The sequence below is a fragment of the Narcine bancroftii genome, chromosome 4 (genome assembly GCF_036971445.1).
Source record: "Narcine bancroftii isolate sNarBan1 chromosome 4, sNarBan1.hap1, whole genome shotgun sequence".
NCBI lineage: Eukaryota > Metazoa > Chordata > Chondrichthyes > Torpediniformes > Narcinidae > Narcine > Narcine bancroftii.
In genome coordinates, this window is record NC_091472.1 from 35725665 (window position 1) to 35743413 (window position 17749).

A 17749-nucleotide genomic window follows, 5' to 3' on the forward strand; every position below is an offset into this window, starting at 1 on the left:
TCCAGTATGGCCTCTCCTCTAGTCAGCCAGTCCACATACTGTGTCAGGAATCCATGTACACACCTGACAAATTCAGCCCCATCTATCCCTCTTGCAGGCAGAATGGGCCAATCAATATTAGGGAAGTTGAAATCACCCATAACTACAACCCTGTATTTCCCACACCATTCCAAAATCTGCCTGCTTATCTGCTCCTTAGTGTCCTGAGGGCTATTTGGAGGCTTATGGACTACTCCCAGCACAGTGATAGCTCCCTTCCTGTTTCTGACTTCCATCCATACTGACTCAGTGGACACTCCAACTGCAGCGCCCTCCCTTTCTATAGCTGAGATACCATCCCTGACCAGTAATGCTACTCCCCCCCTTTTCTACCTCCCATTCTATTCTTTTTAAAACACCTCAACCCAGGTACCTGCATCTGCCAATCTTGACCTTCCTCCAGCCAAGTTTCAGTAATGGCCACAACATCATAGTTCCACATACTGATCTAAGTTCATCTCCTTTATTCCTAATACTCCTAGCGTGGAATTGACACATTCCAAACCTTCTAACTGGCTACCTTTATGTTTTGACCCCTGGCTGTCCTTCCTCACCAATTCATGGTGCTTTTGTCTTTCTACTCTAATCTCTGCCCTCACATTCTGATTCTTACCCCCCCCCCCCCCCCTTTCAAACTAGTTTAAACTCACCCCAAATGCTCTAACAAACCTGTCTGTCAGGATATTGGTCCCCCTCCAGTTTAGGTGCAGCCCGTCCTTTTTTTAAAAGAGATCAGACCTTCCCCAGAAAAGATCCCACTAATTCAGAAGTGTGACTCCCTGTCCCCTGCATCAACTCTTCAGCCATGCATTCATCTCCCACAACTTTCTGTTCCTACCCTCTCACTGGCAGCCCTGAGATTGCCACCCCTGAGGTCCTGTCTTTTAACTTCATTCCTAACACCCTTTATTCCCTCTTCAGGTCCTCATTCCTACTCCTATCCATGTCAGATAAATCAGCTTGTTGAATGGTGTAATGACAACAACCTTGTGCTCAATGTTAGCAAAACCAAGGAGATAACTGTGGAATTCAGAAAGCAGTCAGGAGAACACTACCCAGTCCTCATCGAGGGGTCAGTAGAGGAGAAGGTTAAGAACTTCAAATTCCTGGCTGTCAACATCTTTGATAATCTGTCCTGGAGCCCCCGCTACCCAGGCCACGCTCTCTTCACTCTGCTACCATCAGGAGAAATGTATAGTGGCCTAAAGACGAGCAAAAGGACAGCTTCTTCCCTGCTGCCATCAGATTCCTGAATAATAATTGAAACAAAGATACTGCCTTTTTTTTGTCCATTACTATTTCTATTTTTTTAAATTATTTATAGTAATGTTGTAAAATATTATAATATGAATGTTTACATTGTGATGCTTCCACAAAAGACCACATTTCATGACTTGTTCATGACAATAAATTCTGATTCTGATGTCTGGAAATGAGTCAAGGTACTAATATTTACTTTGAGGGAAGCAATATGATTTATCTTAATACCACAAATCATGATGTAATAAAATTTTAAATCAGAACAAGCCAGAAATATATATCCAGGTCACTCAAAGGCTGAAGCACATTATTAATTTAAAGTTCTTATGCAAGAAGATGGGTCCTATAAAAAATATCCTCAACTTACCAATTCTTCCCAGACCCTGACAGACTTGTGATTTTGTGTCTTTTCTTTCAAGTAGTTTTCCAGCCTATATAGTTGACTGCTCTGCCAGCTGTGTTCAATGGTGTGCACATTTTAACCTATAATTTTAGAAATTATTTGAAGGTTTGTCTTCAATGAGTGTCCAATAATGATCTCCACCTCTAACCCTTGACAATGAAGTATGACAGAGCTGACACCAAGAGAAAAAGTGCAAGAGTGGGCCAGTAAGTAAAAACATCCTTCACGTTGCTGAAAAAAGGTCTTGGGCAGCACAAAAGCCTAGGATGGCACAGTTAGTGTAGCAGTTAAGCACTACACTGTTACAGCGCCAGTGATTGGGGTTCCAATCTGGCACTGTCTGTAAGGAGTTTGTACTGCATGTACAAACCCTGTGTCTGCATGGGTTTCATCCGAGCACTCTGGTTTCCTCCTACCCTTCAAAATGTACTGGTGTTGCAGGTTAATTGGGTGTAATTAGGTGGCACGGACTTGAGGGCCAAAAGGGCTTGTTACTGTGCAGTATGTCTAAATTTAATTTATTTTAAAAATTCAATTTGAAAAAGACAGGTCTGCTAAAATATCCTGTTAAAATTCCCAGGCAGTTCCAGGATAAAGTCGTAAATCATAGCCCAAATTTCGGATGTTGAGAAACTTGTGGTGGTCATTTTGCTCTGCTGTGGCACAGGATGTAGAGACTTGGGCTCACAACTTATTAAATTTTAAATTTTAGACATACAGCATGGTAACAAGCCATTACGGCCCACAAGTCCATGCTTCCCAATTAACCTACACCCCCTGGTACATTTTGAACGATGGGAGGGAAAACCCACGCATTAAAAATTGCAATTCAGGTTTTATGACAATTTATGCAGAATATGAAATTTAAAATGTAGTGGTGATTTGCAGAAAAATTTTATCAAGGCTGGAATATTATATGGACTTGGGGGCTTTCTATAATTGTGAGGATATCAGACACCAGCAAATGTGGTGCCTAGATTTTCTGACATGCAGTTTGAATTAAGGAACATGAAGAAAAAATGTTTCCATTGAAACAGAATAACACCAGAATTCTTTAGATCAGGAAGATTGAAGGAAATGTTTAGTAAGGGGTTCACTACTTTGATCAAAGTAGGTCAGGTCCATTGGTTATGGCAACCCTAGATAAATGCAAGAGTAAATGCAGGAGATTTAGATCAGACAGCTGAAAAAAAAATGACAAGAGTGTTTTAAAACCAAAGAATCCAATAACAGATCTAGCAAAGGAAGATAATTTATCAACATTTAATACTATGTTAAATATATGGTTAAAGGAAACTGAAGTTTTAAGAGGATTCGTTGGGCTCAGGAGATTGTGACCATAAGCCATCAATCAAGTGATTGGGCTGGACACCTGCCTTCCATAAGTGGCCACATATGTAAAAAAAAATCATCCTCACTCCCTCCCGATTAAAATTGTGGTTTGACCTCCTTCCATTCCAATCCATTAAATGATATGGTAAACTCTATTAACTTTTCAATAAATACTCTTATTCGAGAATAGATTTCTTTTTAACATCAGCACAGTTACAGGGAAGAGTTAGTAAGGTTGAATATAAAGCTAGGATAATATCTGATCATTCTCCATTTTAATAACATGTTTAATTCTTGAGGAAATATAGATATTAAACCTCCAAATAGATGGAGGTGTGGTGACACATTTGAACAGGTTTTTCTAGAGCAGCTGCCTGACGATATTCAGCCTGCTGCTGGTTGATGCAGATTTTAGCGACCCCAGAAAAGTCACAGCCAAAGCAGACATCCTCTGGCACACTAAACTAGAAAACGAGTCGCCATCAGTCAGCTGACCAAAACTCAGACTGAGACGAGCCTTGCTCGTCCTGAGACCAACAACGGCACCAGAAACCTACCGAGGGAAAAGACAGCAAATGGTGTTTCTACCATCCAAGATGGGGAGCAGACGCCTGCAAATGCCAACAACCCTGTTCATTTCCGGGAAACGCCACACCCAGCTGCCACTGATGGCTTCGGCAGCTGGCCAACTAGACTGTCTACTTTACATTTACGATAAGATCTCGGGCCGCAGGTTTCTCATTGACACAGGCACAGAAATCAGCGTCATTCTGCCAATGGCACTCGAAACCTGTACAAGACAGAGCGGTTCCACCCTGCGAGCTGCAAACAACAGTTCTATAAGGACCTTTGGAAAGCGATGGGTAGCTGTTCGGTTATGAAGCGAGCCATTCAACTGGGTTTTCACACTCGCATTAGTGGAAAAGATTTCTTGAGGGCACAGAGCCTGCTGGTTGACCTCAAAGCCAAAAGTCTGGTCCACACCGAGACTTTCCAAACATTCCATCGTGGAGAGGCCGGAATGCCAGCCCCTCAACTTGCCTCAGTCGTGTCTCCCAACGACAAATCCAGCCGCATCCTGGCTGAGTTCCTGTCCATCCTCAGGCCACAATTCACCTCTACCATGCCAAAGTATGGGGTGCAACACTATATAATCACCCAGGGGCCATTCCTTCATGTACGTGCCCGACGGTTGCCACCAGATAAACTGCAACTGGTGAAAGAAGAATTTAAGCTCATGGAGGAATAGAGCATCATACTCAAATCTGATAGCTCCTGGGCCTCACCTTTACACATGGTCCCGAAGGCCACCGGTGGCTGGGGTCCATGTGGGAACTAAATACACCTGAACGACGTCACCAGTCCGGACTGCTACCCTGCTCCCCACATCCAGGATTTTGCCGCCAAACTACACATCTTCTCCAAGGTCAACCTGGTACGTAGTTACCATTAGATCCCCATATACCCCGACAACATCCAGAAGATGGCCTTAATTACCCCTTTTGGCCTCTTCGAATTCCTGCACATGCCGTTCGGCGTCAAGAACGCGGCACAAATGTTCCAGTGCCTCATGGACACAGTTACAGAGACATGGACTTTCCTGCTCATCTATCTCAGTGGTTCTCAACCTTTTTCTTTCCATTCACACACCACTTTAAGTAATCCCTACGCTATCACTGCTCAGTGATTATAATGGATTGTTTAAGGTAGTATATGAATGGGAAGGGAAAGCTGAGAACCATTGCAATGATCCAATTGTTAGTGAAATATTTTGCTTGAGAAAAACTGTCATCAGTCCATTTCCTTTGGAGTTATGAAACCATGCACAAAATGAGTCAATTAGGTACGATTAAAACAGAGGTTTGCAAACTTTTTAATTTCCATCCACATACCACCTTAAGCAATCCTTTTCTAATCACAGAGCACCTATGGTGGTATGTGAGTGGAAAGAAAAAGGTTTAGAACCACTGATTTATTTGGATGACATCTTCATCGCAAGCAGAGATCACCTGGAGCACATTTCCCACTTATATCAGCTCTACATCCACCTCAGCAAGTTTAGCCTCACCATCAACCCTGCCAAGTGCCAGTTTGGGTTGGAGGCCATCGACTTCCTGGGCCATGGGATCACAGGGGACAGCAACACCCCTACCAAACAAAGTGGAGGCCATTCGCCAGTTCAGCAAACTTACCACGGTAAAAGGTCTGCAGTAATCCGTAGGGATGGTTAACTTTTACAACCGTTTCATCCCAGCGGCCACCAGCATTATTTTCCCACTATTCACCATGACGGCTGTAACGAAGAAAGACTTGGCATTGAACGATGAAGCCGCAGCAGCTTTCCAACAGACTAAGGAGTCTCTAGCCAACGCCTCCATGCTCGTACACCCATGAACGTATGTCCCTACCGCCCTGTCGACACATCGAGTACTGCCACTGGGGGAGTGCTAGAGCAGCTCGTGGACGGCAACTGGAGACCTCTGGTGTTTTTCAGCAGATACGCACGACCACCAGAGCGGAAGTACAGTGCTTTCAACAGGGAGCTGCTAGCTCACCATACGACATTTTCAATACTTCCTGGAAGGGAGGCCATTCACGGATTTTACGGACCATAAACTTTTAACTTTTGCGTTTTTGAAAGTTTCAGAGCCCTGGTCAGCCCAACTTCAGCGTCATCTTTCCTACATCCCTGAGTTCACAATGACCATCCGAGACCTCTTGGGGAGAGACAATGTATTGGCAGATGCCCTGTCGAGGCCCACACTTCAGACATTGTCACATGGTGTCGATTACTTGGAGCTGGCAAAGGCCCAACTGGTGGATGCCAAGACCCGCAGCTTCCACACCACTATCACTGGCTTACAGCTGCAGGACATACCACTTGGCCAAAACGACAGGACACTGCTCTGCGACATGTCCTCAGGCCACCCCAACCATGTTGTTCCAGCACCTTGGAGAAAGAGGGCATTTGACTCAGTTCACAGTTTCACAGCCCTCAATTAGAACCACAGTCCGCATGGTTTCGTCTTGTTTTGTGCGGAAACAGGTCCGCTGACCATTCACTAATGGGCACGCAGTGTCAAACCGCCAAGGTCCACAGGCACATCAAAGCCACCCTCCAACAGTTTGAAACGCCGACCCGCAGGTTCGCCAATATACACGTCGACATCATAGGGCCCCTGCCAGTATTGTGCAGCTACCGGTACCTCCTTACCATAATAGATCTCTTCATCAGGTGGCCTGAGGCTGTCCCAATCACCGAAACCATACTGACTCCTGTGCCAGGGTCCTACTGTCTACATGAGAATCCCATTTTGGCATCCCACCACATATAACCACAGACCAGGAAGCCCAGTTCACTTCTGCCCTTTATTCTGAATTAGCCAGTTTCCTTGGCACGTACCATACCACCATCTACCACCCCCAATCCAATGGCCTCAAGTTAGTGCTCATGGCCAAGCTGACGAGCCCCAACTGGGTTGATGAGCTCCACTGGGTCCTTCTCAGAATCCACACAGCCCTGTAATGGAAGATTTAAACCGTGTTTCTTACTTTTGCAGTCTTTGCTTCTGCAAGGCTGAGAACCTGCTTGTTTTTTAGAATCAGCAGACATAATCTAATTTACACCATGAGGCCCAGGATGATTTAGTAGACACACCTAAATTCCACCATGGGGCCCAGGATGCAGTTGAATCAGAAGACATGATCTAATTTACACTATGAGGCCCAGGGATGCATATGAATCAGTAGACATTATCCAACTTCCACCATGAGGACCCATAGTGCAGTTTTCTTTTGTTGGTCGCAGACTGTCAGGAGACCTTGAAGATAATTAAATCATTTGTTCAAAGAGATAAGATCTGAATAAACAACTTTTGGGTAATATAAGCCATGGTCCCACCGCTGAAGTTTGAGACTCCAAGAGGTGGCAACATCTCTCAGCAAGAAGAAGAACTTCAAGAGCCCAGCTAACGTCCCGGTCGAGGGAGGTAGAGAAGCTGCTACCGGCGCCCCGACAACCTACTACAAGTGTGCAGTCATCGCCTCGCTTTGGCAGTTGGGACCAGTCCAGGCGTTGATAAGTATAATTGGGAAGGGCTTGCACATTGTAGTGTGAATTCAGCTTTTGATTTAGTAATAGAGCCTTGTATAAACTGAACTGCTCTCGGTGTGTGTGTGTGTCTATTTTCTTTCGGTAGCTCAAACACTGTGACCAATCTAAAATGAACAAAATGAGAGGTATAAGTTTACCCAAGACCTACAGGTTTACCCAAGTTTACCCAAGACCCCAAAGGAAGACCTACAGGCGTCATCAGCTGAAACGGTTTACGGCATGCCCCAGACAGTCCATGGTGAATTTCTGCTGATAACCTGTGACCAGGAGCCAGAAAACACCGCAGGGCTACAGCGACTCCGTGAAAAACTAGGTAACCTCACACCACCAATCTACCGTGGACAAACTCCCACCTCCATCCCTAAAGACTTAAAAAATTGTGAGTTTGTGTTCATCCGTTGGGGCGTGCACCGTTCACCCCTCCAACAACTGTACGAGGACCCTTACAAAGTGACAACTTTCACTCTGAACATTGAGGGCAAGGAGGTAGACCTCCTAAACAAAAGACTGTACAAACTTTGAGCAAGGCATACACTAGTGCCGGTTCTGGGGTGGGTGGGGGGGGCAAGGGTTGTGTGGCGACTCACATATTTGATGGCCAGGAGGACTGACTCCATGTGTTACGTGTACGCCATTGACGCAGCTGCATCAAAGATGCCATCGCACGGCTTTCTTTTCCAGTAGTAGCTCGAGGCCCACATGCGCGCAGTAGCACGCTTATGTCACAATGACGTAGTTTCCGGCATGCAGGAGCGGGAGCTTTGAATGCCTTAAAAGTGGCAGTACTCATGTCAAAATAAAGCTCGAGTTCCAATGAGTCCACCGACTGCTGTCCTTGTTCTTTCATTCAGTTAGCACACTCACTACGAGGTTTAATACTGTGTTATTGAATAGATCAGATTTTTGTGAGTTTATGAGAGAACAAATTCAATTATATTTATAAATGAATTTTAATTCGGTAGACAATAAAGATATTATTTAGGATGCATTAATATTGTATTTAAGAGGACAAGTAAGTTACTTCGGCTAAGATTAAAAAAAGAATATATGAAAGAGATAGATCAATTAGAACAAGATATAGCTAAATTGAAAAAGAGGTACAAAATAATTTTTCTGAAGAAAAAAAACAATTAATTAATAAAAAACTCCAATACAATACAATTCAAACATGTAGAACTGAAAAGTTAATTCAAAGAATAAAACAGAGATGTTATGAATTAGGAGAAAGGGCTCATAAATTTTTAGCATGGCAGTTGAAAGCAGAACAGACATCCAAAATGATTAATGCAGTTTAAAAAAAAATTGGGGTTTATTACAAAATAAATTTGGTATTTAAGGAATTTTATTCCAAACTTTATCAAATGGAATCAGTACAAGATGAAAATAAGATTAATAATTTTTTTTATTTCAAAGAGCTTTACCTAGTTTAAGTGATCAGGGACAAAAAATTTGAATTTAGTGTTTACTGTAAGGGAAGTTAGTGATGTAATTCATGACAGAATAATAAATCACTAGGAAAAGATGGATTCCCTGTAGTTTTATAAGAAATTTAAGGATATGTTATTACCTCCATTTATGGAAGTGTTAAATCAAGCTATGAAGATACATTTTCTACTGGAATCCTTTTCAACTATAATTTTTACAGTAATTCCAAAGAGAGATTTATTGAAACCAACATCTTTATTGAATGTTGATTATCAGATAGTATCTAAAACGTTAGGAAATAAATTGGCGAAGTATTTATCAAAGCTAATACATATGGATCAAGCTCAATTTGTTAAGGATCAGAAATCTGAAAATAGTGTAGCAAGGTTGATTAGCTTAATACATTTAGTTCAAAAGAGGGGAGAACAATGTGTAGCTGTGGCTTTGAACGCTGAAAAGGTATTTGATAGGTTTGAATGGAATTTTCTTTTAAAAATTTTGGAGAAATGTAAATTAGGATCAATAGACTGGGTTGAAATGTTATACATGAAAGCTAATGCAAAGGTAGTGACAAAAGTTGAGGTTTCAACAGTTTTTGAATTAACTAGGTCAAGTAAACAAGTCTATCCATTATCACCAATTTTACTTGTTTTAGCCATAGAACCTTTAGCTGAACTGATGAGATTCAAGGATTGTGGGTATTAAGGTGAATCAGGAAGAACATAAATATATATGCAGATGATGTTTTGATTTATTTAACAGATCCATTAAATTCTTTGCAACAACTTACAGTTAGAATAAAAGAATATGGAGAAATATCAGGCTACAAAATTAATTGGGATAAAAGTGAAATTATGCTATTACTTAATGGAATTTAACAAAATTATTTCAATTAAATTATTTATCTTTACTAAAGGAAAAAGTAAATTTGGATAGATGGAATATATTACCTATTGCTTTGATGGGTACAGTAAACTGTGTTAAGATGAATGTTCCAATTAATTCCAATTGTAATTCCTCAATGTTTTTTAAGGAATTAAATGCATGTGTAGAAAATTTTTATGGGAAGGGAATATGGCAAGAGTTTCTTTGGAGAAATTAACATGGAAATATGATTTAGGAGGTTTAAATTTTATTAATTATTATAAAGTAGCCCAATTGAGATTTCTTAATGCAAATATGATTTAAATAATGTTCCAGCATGGGTGAATATAGAACTTAATAAACTAGGGGAAATAAATCCTTGTTAATTTATTTATAAATGGAATGCAAGATTATTGATAAAGAATAGAGAAACACCCATACTGAAACATTTAATTGAGCTTTGGAATAAGGTTGATAAAGATATTGGAGGAGGAAGTTTAATGACAAGAAGAACACCCTTATTTCAAAATAGACTAATTCTATTTTCTATGGGAAATCAATTTTTAAAGATTTGGCAAAATCATGGTGCTATGAAAATTAATGATTGTTTTGAGGCTGGGAAATTTATTACTTTTAGTATAATGAAGGAAAAGTTTAAAGTACAGGAAAATACTCGATTTTGTTATTATCAAATATTTTTTCATTAAAATTTTGGTCAAGATTTATTATTACCAGTAGAAACAGAGATAGAATCAGTGTTATGTACTGGAGATATAAAGATATTTATTTCAATTATTGCAAAATAAAGGTTGGAAGGTTGGGTTTATAAATTAAGACATAGATGGGAAGTAGAATGAAATAAGCAAATAGATGAAAAAAGTGGATTGAGATGTGTAGAGAAAGTATGAAATGCACAATAACTGTGACATGTAGGTTGGTTCAGTATAATTTTATACATCAATTATATTTGTCACCACAAAATTTACATAAAGTTAATCATATTTATTTGGATTAATATTTTAGATGTTGACAAGAATTTGGTACATTCTTGTATTCAACTTGGCAGTGTTCCAGTTAAACCTTTTTTGTTTGCAATAGGTAATTTATTAGAATGGGGGTAAAATTCCAACAGGATCCAATGCTGTTTTTATTGGGAGATATTAGAGGGGTAAAATGTAATTTGAAATTGAATATCTATCAAGTTAAATTTGTTCAAATTGCTTTAGCGATAGCTAGAAGATGTAGCGCAATAACTTGGAAGTCAGATATTGATTTGAGAATGGATCATTGGTGTGCAGAAGTTAGGAGTTGTATACCACTTGAAAAAATTACTTATAATTTAAGAAATTACTTTTTAGAAAATATGGAGCCCATATTTAGAAAGTGTGGGTATTAATATTTAAATGAATCTCACATTCCCTTTCTCTTATAGATTTCTCTCTCTCTCTCTCTCTCTCTCACACACATATTTGAAGATATTGAAGATGTTCTCCTGTTGTGGTTCTCTAGACCTGGTCATTTTGCTTTTCTTTTCTTTTGTGTAGTAGGGGTTAGAGGGTGAGGGGTAGGGTAGTCGGGTTTTTTCTTTTTTTTTCCCTCCTTTATTTACAGTCCATGTGTATTTGGAATGAATTTGAAATATTGTAATTGCTTATTTTGTAGTTTAAAATAAAGTATTCAAAAAACTTTTCAATGAATTACTGAATTATTTAACCTCTCTTATTAAAATCTAATTTGTTCAATTAGAGAAATTTGTGACTTGAGAGTTAATTGCTATCCTGAGAGTTATTTGATTTTCATTGACCTAAATTAATACATTGGATATATATCCTAATTGGTATTAGCATCCTATGCACAAAATAAATTAGGATTTATTCATTTTACTGCCTAACAGCCATAATACGTACTAAACTATAGAGAACAAGAAGGTCATAGATTCAATTTCAGTCTCTACTGTGTTTACTAATCTCAGTTGAGTGAATGATAATGAATTCACACAGGGAGGGAAGGGAGTGAAGAAAATAGGCCAGGAGCAAAGGAAATAAAAGAAGGGAGGGCTTTGTTTCAAATTCTCATCCAGTCAGTTTATTTGGGGCAAAAATTAAATCGGTGAAGGATCTGATGAAATTTCCCAAATGAAAGTGTTTTCACGGGTTCCTGGCTATCAAGGAGCTAATAGTTTCTGCCAGTGAATCTGAGCTTGACATGAAATATAAACTTTGGGAAAGGGTGTGTACAGCAGGAGGGTGTGTGCACATCTGTGTGCAGCTGAAATGAATGGTTTAATTTTTGCAAACCCGTCCAAATTTATTTAAAAAAACAAGAACTCACCAAGTGTTCCATGATCTTTGCACTTTTTGGATTTGTGGCAAGAGCTTCATCATAAAAATGTTTGGCTGCATTCAAGTTGCTACTCACTTCTGCCAACCTCCCACGCATAAACATGACATCATGTGATGCAGGAAAAAGGCTGGCTGCCTCTTGGATGCAGAATGAGGCTTCTTTGGTTCTTTGTAGTTCAATGAAAAGTTCAGCTAATTAAAAAAGACACAAACAAACATGATTCAAATTCCATGTGCTAGGACAGAATGAACTTGTTATCTGAAATGCTTTAGTCCCAAGATATCTCTTTTGACACGTTTTACTGATTAACATTCATCACATTTTTATCCAAAGTGAATTCAGCCAGGGTCTCTGGAGAATACAGGAAATCTGGAGATAGGATAGTCATTTTAGTGGATGAGGTAATTAATCCAGCTTCAATAGGGAGGAACACAGTGAAGGAGAAAAGTTAAATGATCACCAATGGGAAATTGAAATGGAATTTAATCCTTCATCTCCTGACACAGAGAGGTAAATGTCAATGATCCAAAAAAAATCAAAGTTAACATTTGCCCTTTTGCTCCCCTTGTTCTTTTCCCACTTAGAAGATAGAACACTATGCACAATACTGGCCCTTCAACCCTCAATGTTGTGCCACCCATATATTCCTTACAAAAAGAGTACTAAACCCACCTTACATGGTAACCCTCTATTTTTCTTTCATCCATGTGCCTGTCTAAGAGTCTCTTAAATGCCCTTAATGTTTCAGCCTCCATCACCATTCTTGGCAAGGTATTCCAGGCACATACAACTCTCTGCCTAAAAAAACACTCCTGATGTTTCCCTAAACTTCACTTTGTACACATGTTCTCTGGTGCTTGTTAATTCTGCCCTGGGAAACAGGTGCTAGCTGTCTACCCTATCTATGCCTCTCATAATATTGGAGACCCCTATCAAGTCTCCTCTCATCCTTCTATGCTTCAAATAGAAAAGTCCCAGCTCTACTAACCTTGGCTCATTACATTTCTTTTCCAATCCAGGCAACATCCTGGTAAATCTCCTCTGCACCCTCTCCATAGCTTCCACATCCTTCTTATAATGAGGAGACCAGAACTGAATACAATACTCCACAAAGTGTGGTCTTACCAGAGATTTGTAGCATTCTCAGGACATTGACTTTTTCAGGGTATAAAAAAACGGAACAGCCTAGAAATTGGAATGCATGACAGCCTTCTTTTGAGAGGAGAAAATTCATTTTGCACACATTTTAATATTACAGCGCCCATTTTCTGTGGAAATGCCATGCATCAAGAAATTGCATCAGACATGATTCACTCTATCATGGCTATTGCTCTTTCAGCATCATTCATACCATTAATTTGTGCAACAACCATAATTGCTTTGTTGAAAGAAACTGGAGTAATAAAACAACCTGCCATCTTTTGTTTTTAACTTGAAGTTGAATGAGAAACAAATTCCAAATTGTCAGCCTGGAGAGGAGAATTAAATGTTTCAACCAAGACAATGTGCTGTTTTAAACACCATGACTGGATCTTACTATAAGTTTACTTAGGCAACACTTACAGATTACTGTAAGTACTGTACTGTAAGTTCATATCCCCAGAAATGATATGGAGGTTTTGGAGAGGGTACAAAAGACGTTTACCAGGATGTTCCTTGGATTAGAGAGTATGAATTATGGGGAGAAGTTGGACAAACTCGAATTGTTTTCTCAGCAGTGTTAGAGGCTAAGAGCAGACCTAATAGAAATAACAGGAAGTATAGACAGGGTAGGCAGTCAGAATCTGTTCTTCCAGGGTAAAACTGTTATACACTAGAAGAGTTTCTTTCTTGGGTAGGAGGTAGAAACAGGCAGTGTGTGGATGGGAAACAATGGAGGCTGTGGGAGGGAGATGACCAGAGGTGATGAGGCAAGAAATAGTACTGCTGATGGTGGCTTCATATTCTTGGGTGGGGTCCTGTTGAATGTGAGGTGGGTGGGGAGTTTGAAGGAGATTTGTGGAGCAAGTTTTTTTTTAAAGAGACCAGTAAGGACTTAGAACAAGTCAAGTTTATGATCATAAGATTGCACAAGTATAACCTGACAAAACCGCATTCTACGGCCCTTGGTGTAAAATATGCAGACACACAAACATAACACACATACAGATAAACAATACGCAGAAACAAATAAATATTGTTTCCTAAATAAGAGACTCGCAACATGCTGTGGGATAGTGGTAGAAGCAGTTACAATAGTAATATTTAAGAAGCTTCTTGATAAACACATAATTATGGATTTAGTTGCTTTAGGTGTGATAGAACGGTGGGGGGGAGGGGGGGAAAGAGGGGGTGGGGTTGCACTACTTGTTAGAGAAAATATTACAGTGGTGCTTAGGTGCAATAGAATAGAAGGCTCATCCAGGAAGGCTATTTGAGTGGAACTGAGGAATGGGAAAGGGGAAGTTACAATTATAGGGGTGTATTATAGACCACCAAATGGAGAGCGCAAATTAGAGGAACAAATTAGTAGGGAGATAGCAGATATTTGTAATAAGCACAGGGCAGTGATTGTGGGTGATTTTAATTTTCCGAATATTGATTGGGAAACCCATTCCGAGAAAGGGCTGGATGGGTTGGAGTTTGTAAAATGTGTGCAGGATAGCTTTTTACATCAATACGTGGAGGTACCAACTAGAGAGGGAGCTGTGTTGGATTTACTGTTGGGGAATGAGATGGTTCAGGTGAGAGGTATGTGTGGGGGAGCACTTCAGGTCCAGTGATCATAGTACCACTAGCTTCAAGGTAATTATGGAAAAGGAGAGGTCTGGGCCCAGAGTTGAGGTTTTTAAGTGGGGAAAATCTAGGTTTGAGGAGATGCGAAAGGATTTACAAGGGGTGGATTGGTACAATTTGTTTTCTGGGAAGAATGTAATAGAGAAATGGAGGGTCTTTTAAAGGAGAGATTTTAAGAGTACAACATCTTTATAAACCTGTTAGGTTGAAAGGTCAGGTCAAAAGTTTGAGAGAGCCATGGTACTCAAGGGATATTGGAAACTTGGTTTGAAAAAAGAGGGAGTACTACAATAAATATAAGAAACAGGGGAAAAAAAGGAGATGTTTGGGTACTATATTGAATGTAAAAAAAACTTAAGAAAGAAATTAGAAAAGCTAAAAGAAGGTATGAGGTGGCTATAACAAGCAGGGTGAAAATAAATCCAAAGGGTTTCTACAAATATGTAAATAGCAAAAGGAAAGTGAGAGATAAAATTGGTCCAATAGAGAATCAGAAAGGACAAATGTGTGTGGAGCCAAAAGAGATGGGGGAGGTCTTGAACAATTTATTTTCCTCAGTATTTACTGAGGAGAAGGATATTGAACTGTGCAGGGTAAAGGAAGCAAAGGGGGTCTATATGGAGACTATAGAGTTTAAGAAAGAGGTAGTACTGGAGCTTTTGAAACATATAAAGGTGGATAAGTCTCCAGGTCCTGACAGGATTTTCCCCAGGACCTTGAGAGAAGTTAGTGAGGAAATAGTGGAGGCTCTGGCAGTGATTTTTCAAATGTCATATAAATGCTGGAGGATTGGCATGTTGCACATGTGGTTCCTTTGTTTAAAAAGGGTTCGAGGAGCAAGCCTAGCAATTATCAGCCTGTAAGTTTGACGTCTGTGGTAGCTAAATTGATGGAAAGCATTCTTAGAGATAGTATATACAAGTACATGGAGGGACAGGGTCTGATCAGGGACACTCAACACGGATTTGTGCGTGGAAGGTCGTGTTTGACCAATCTTGTTGAATTTTTTGAAGAGGTGACTAGGAATGTTGATGAGGGTAGAGCAATGGATATTGTCTATATGGACTTCGGTAAGGCCTTCGATAAGGTTCCACATGGGAGGTTAGTTAGGAAGGCTAAGTCCTTGGGTATTAATTTGGAGATAGTCAAATGGATTCAACAGTGGCTGGAAAGAAGGTGCCAGATAGTAGTAGTAGATAATTGTTTGTCAGGATGGAGGCCGTGACAAGTGGTGTACCTCAGGGTTCGGTATTGGGACCATTGCTGTTTGTCATATATATTAATGATCTGGAGGATCATTGGATTAGTAAATATGCAGATGATACTAAAATAGGAGGAATTGTGGATGATGAAGAGTAATGAAAGATTGCAGAGGGATTTAAACTGCTTAGAGGAGTGGGGAGAAAGATGGTAGATGGAGTTTAATGCTGATAAGTATGAGGTGCTTCATTTTGGAAAGAATAATCAAAGCAAGACATATGTGGTAAATGGGAGGGCATTGAAGAATGCAGTGGAGCAGAAAGATCTAGGAATAACGGTGCCTTGTTCCCTAAAGGTAGGAGTGCATGTGGATAGGGTGCTGAAGAAGGCCTTTAGTATGCTTGCCTATATAAATCAGTGCATAGAATATAAGAGTTGGGAAGTAATGATGAAACTGTACAAGGCAGTGGTGAGGCCAAATTTAGAGTACTGTGTGCAGTTCTGGTCACCGATTTATAGGAAGGATATTAACAAGATAGAGAGAGTGCAGAGAAGATTTACATAAATGTTGCCTGGGTTTCAGCATCTGGAATACAAGGAAAGACTGAGCAAATTAGGTCTTTATTCCTTGGAACGTAGAAGGCTGAGAGGGGATTTGATAGAGGTGTTTAAGATAATGAGAGGGATAGATAGAGTTGATGTGGAAAGGCTTTTCCCATTGAGAGTAGGAGGTCATGGGTTGAGAGAGTTGACGGGCAAAGGTTTAGGAGTAACATGAGGGGGAACTTCTTTACTCAGAGAGTGGTTACTGTGTGGAATAGGCTTCCGGAGAAGGTGGTGGAGGCAGGGTCAATTTTGTCATTTAAGAAAGAGTTGGATAAGTATATGGATGGGAGGGGGATGGAGGGATATGGGCAGAGTGCTGGTAAGTGGGATTAGAGGAGGGTACTTGGATCAGTGTGGACTAGGAGGGCCAAATTGGCCTATTTCAGTGCTGCAATTGTTATATGGTTATATGTAGGCCATATTGTATATCATGTTCATGCAGCAGAGTTTTAGTTTAATTTGGGTGTCCTGTTTGGTGCAGACCTCATAGGCCATAGGGCTAGTTCCTATACTGTAGTTCTATATTTTCATACTTTCATATTTGTGAACACACAGAGATGACATATCCTCTGCCTTAATAATGCTCTGGGCCACTTGGAAAGTGAGAGTTGGGAGAAGAGTCAGGTGGAATGTGTGTTGATCGCTAGAGACACAGGAGATACATGTTCCCCACTGTCCTGGAGCTCTCATCTCTGTGTCAGTCTTTACTATGGTTTCTCATTAGGCATGCAAACCTATCCCTCATTTCCTAATGACCATAATCTCAAAGATGCTGCAGGCAGGTACCATTGGGAAAAGTATAAGTTGCAATTAATCACAGCAATTAGAAAGCAAAATACTAGAATTTTCTTCTTAATTAGGAGGATGTTTAAATTCCATGATTTTTTTTAGTTTCTCAATTGAGTATTTGGGCTAAATACAGGACTTGATCGCACATCTAATAAGAGTGGAATTCAATTTCCACATTTAAAAATGATTCAAATGTCTCTAACATAAAACCATTAACATCATACATTTATAAGAAATCATGCGATCAGTTGTCACAAGATCAATCACAAAAAGAGGATTTTTGATAATTTTAACATAAAATTAGGGAAATGCACTCCAGGTCTATACCAGTCAAGAGGGGCAACCCTGATCCATACAAGGTACGACCTTCACAAGGCATCCGTAATGCCAAGAAGCAATACTAGGCAAGACCAGTCAATTGCAACAAGGCATGCATATTATGAAAGGCTACAGAGCAAAGCTGAATAGAATCACAGGCAACAAGACATCCCTCACTGTATTCTTCCCTCACTTTGATCAGGAGGTCAGTGAGATAATGCCACCAGCCATTGGTCTCACATTTATCATCACAGACCTCAAATTAGCCTTCCTGAGATTGA

General features: G+C 40.1%; 1 protein-coding gene across 4 annotated transcripts in view; it reads right to left on the bottom strand.

Annotated features, from left to right (window-relative positions):
• The window catches only part of LOC138760457 (tetratricopeptide repeat protein 7A-like), a 402683-nt gene that overhangs the window by 137226 nt on the left and 247708 nt on the right, over nucleotides 1-17749 (bottom strand). For all 4 annotated transcript variants that reach the window (XM_069931051.1, XM_069931050.1, XM_069931054.1 and 1 more), the window contains one exon: nucleotides 11769-11971. In XM_069931051.1, coding sequence (XP_069787152.1) covers nucleotides 11769-11971 — 203 coding nt within the window. The remainder of the gene's footprint in view (nucleotides 1-11768; nucleotides 11972-17749) is intronic.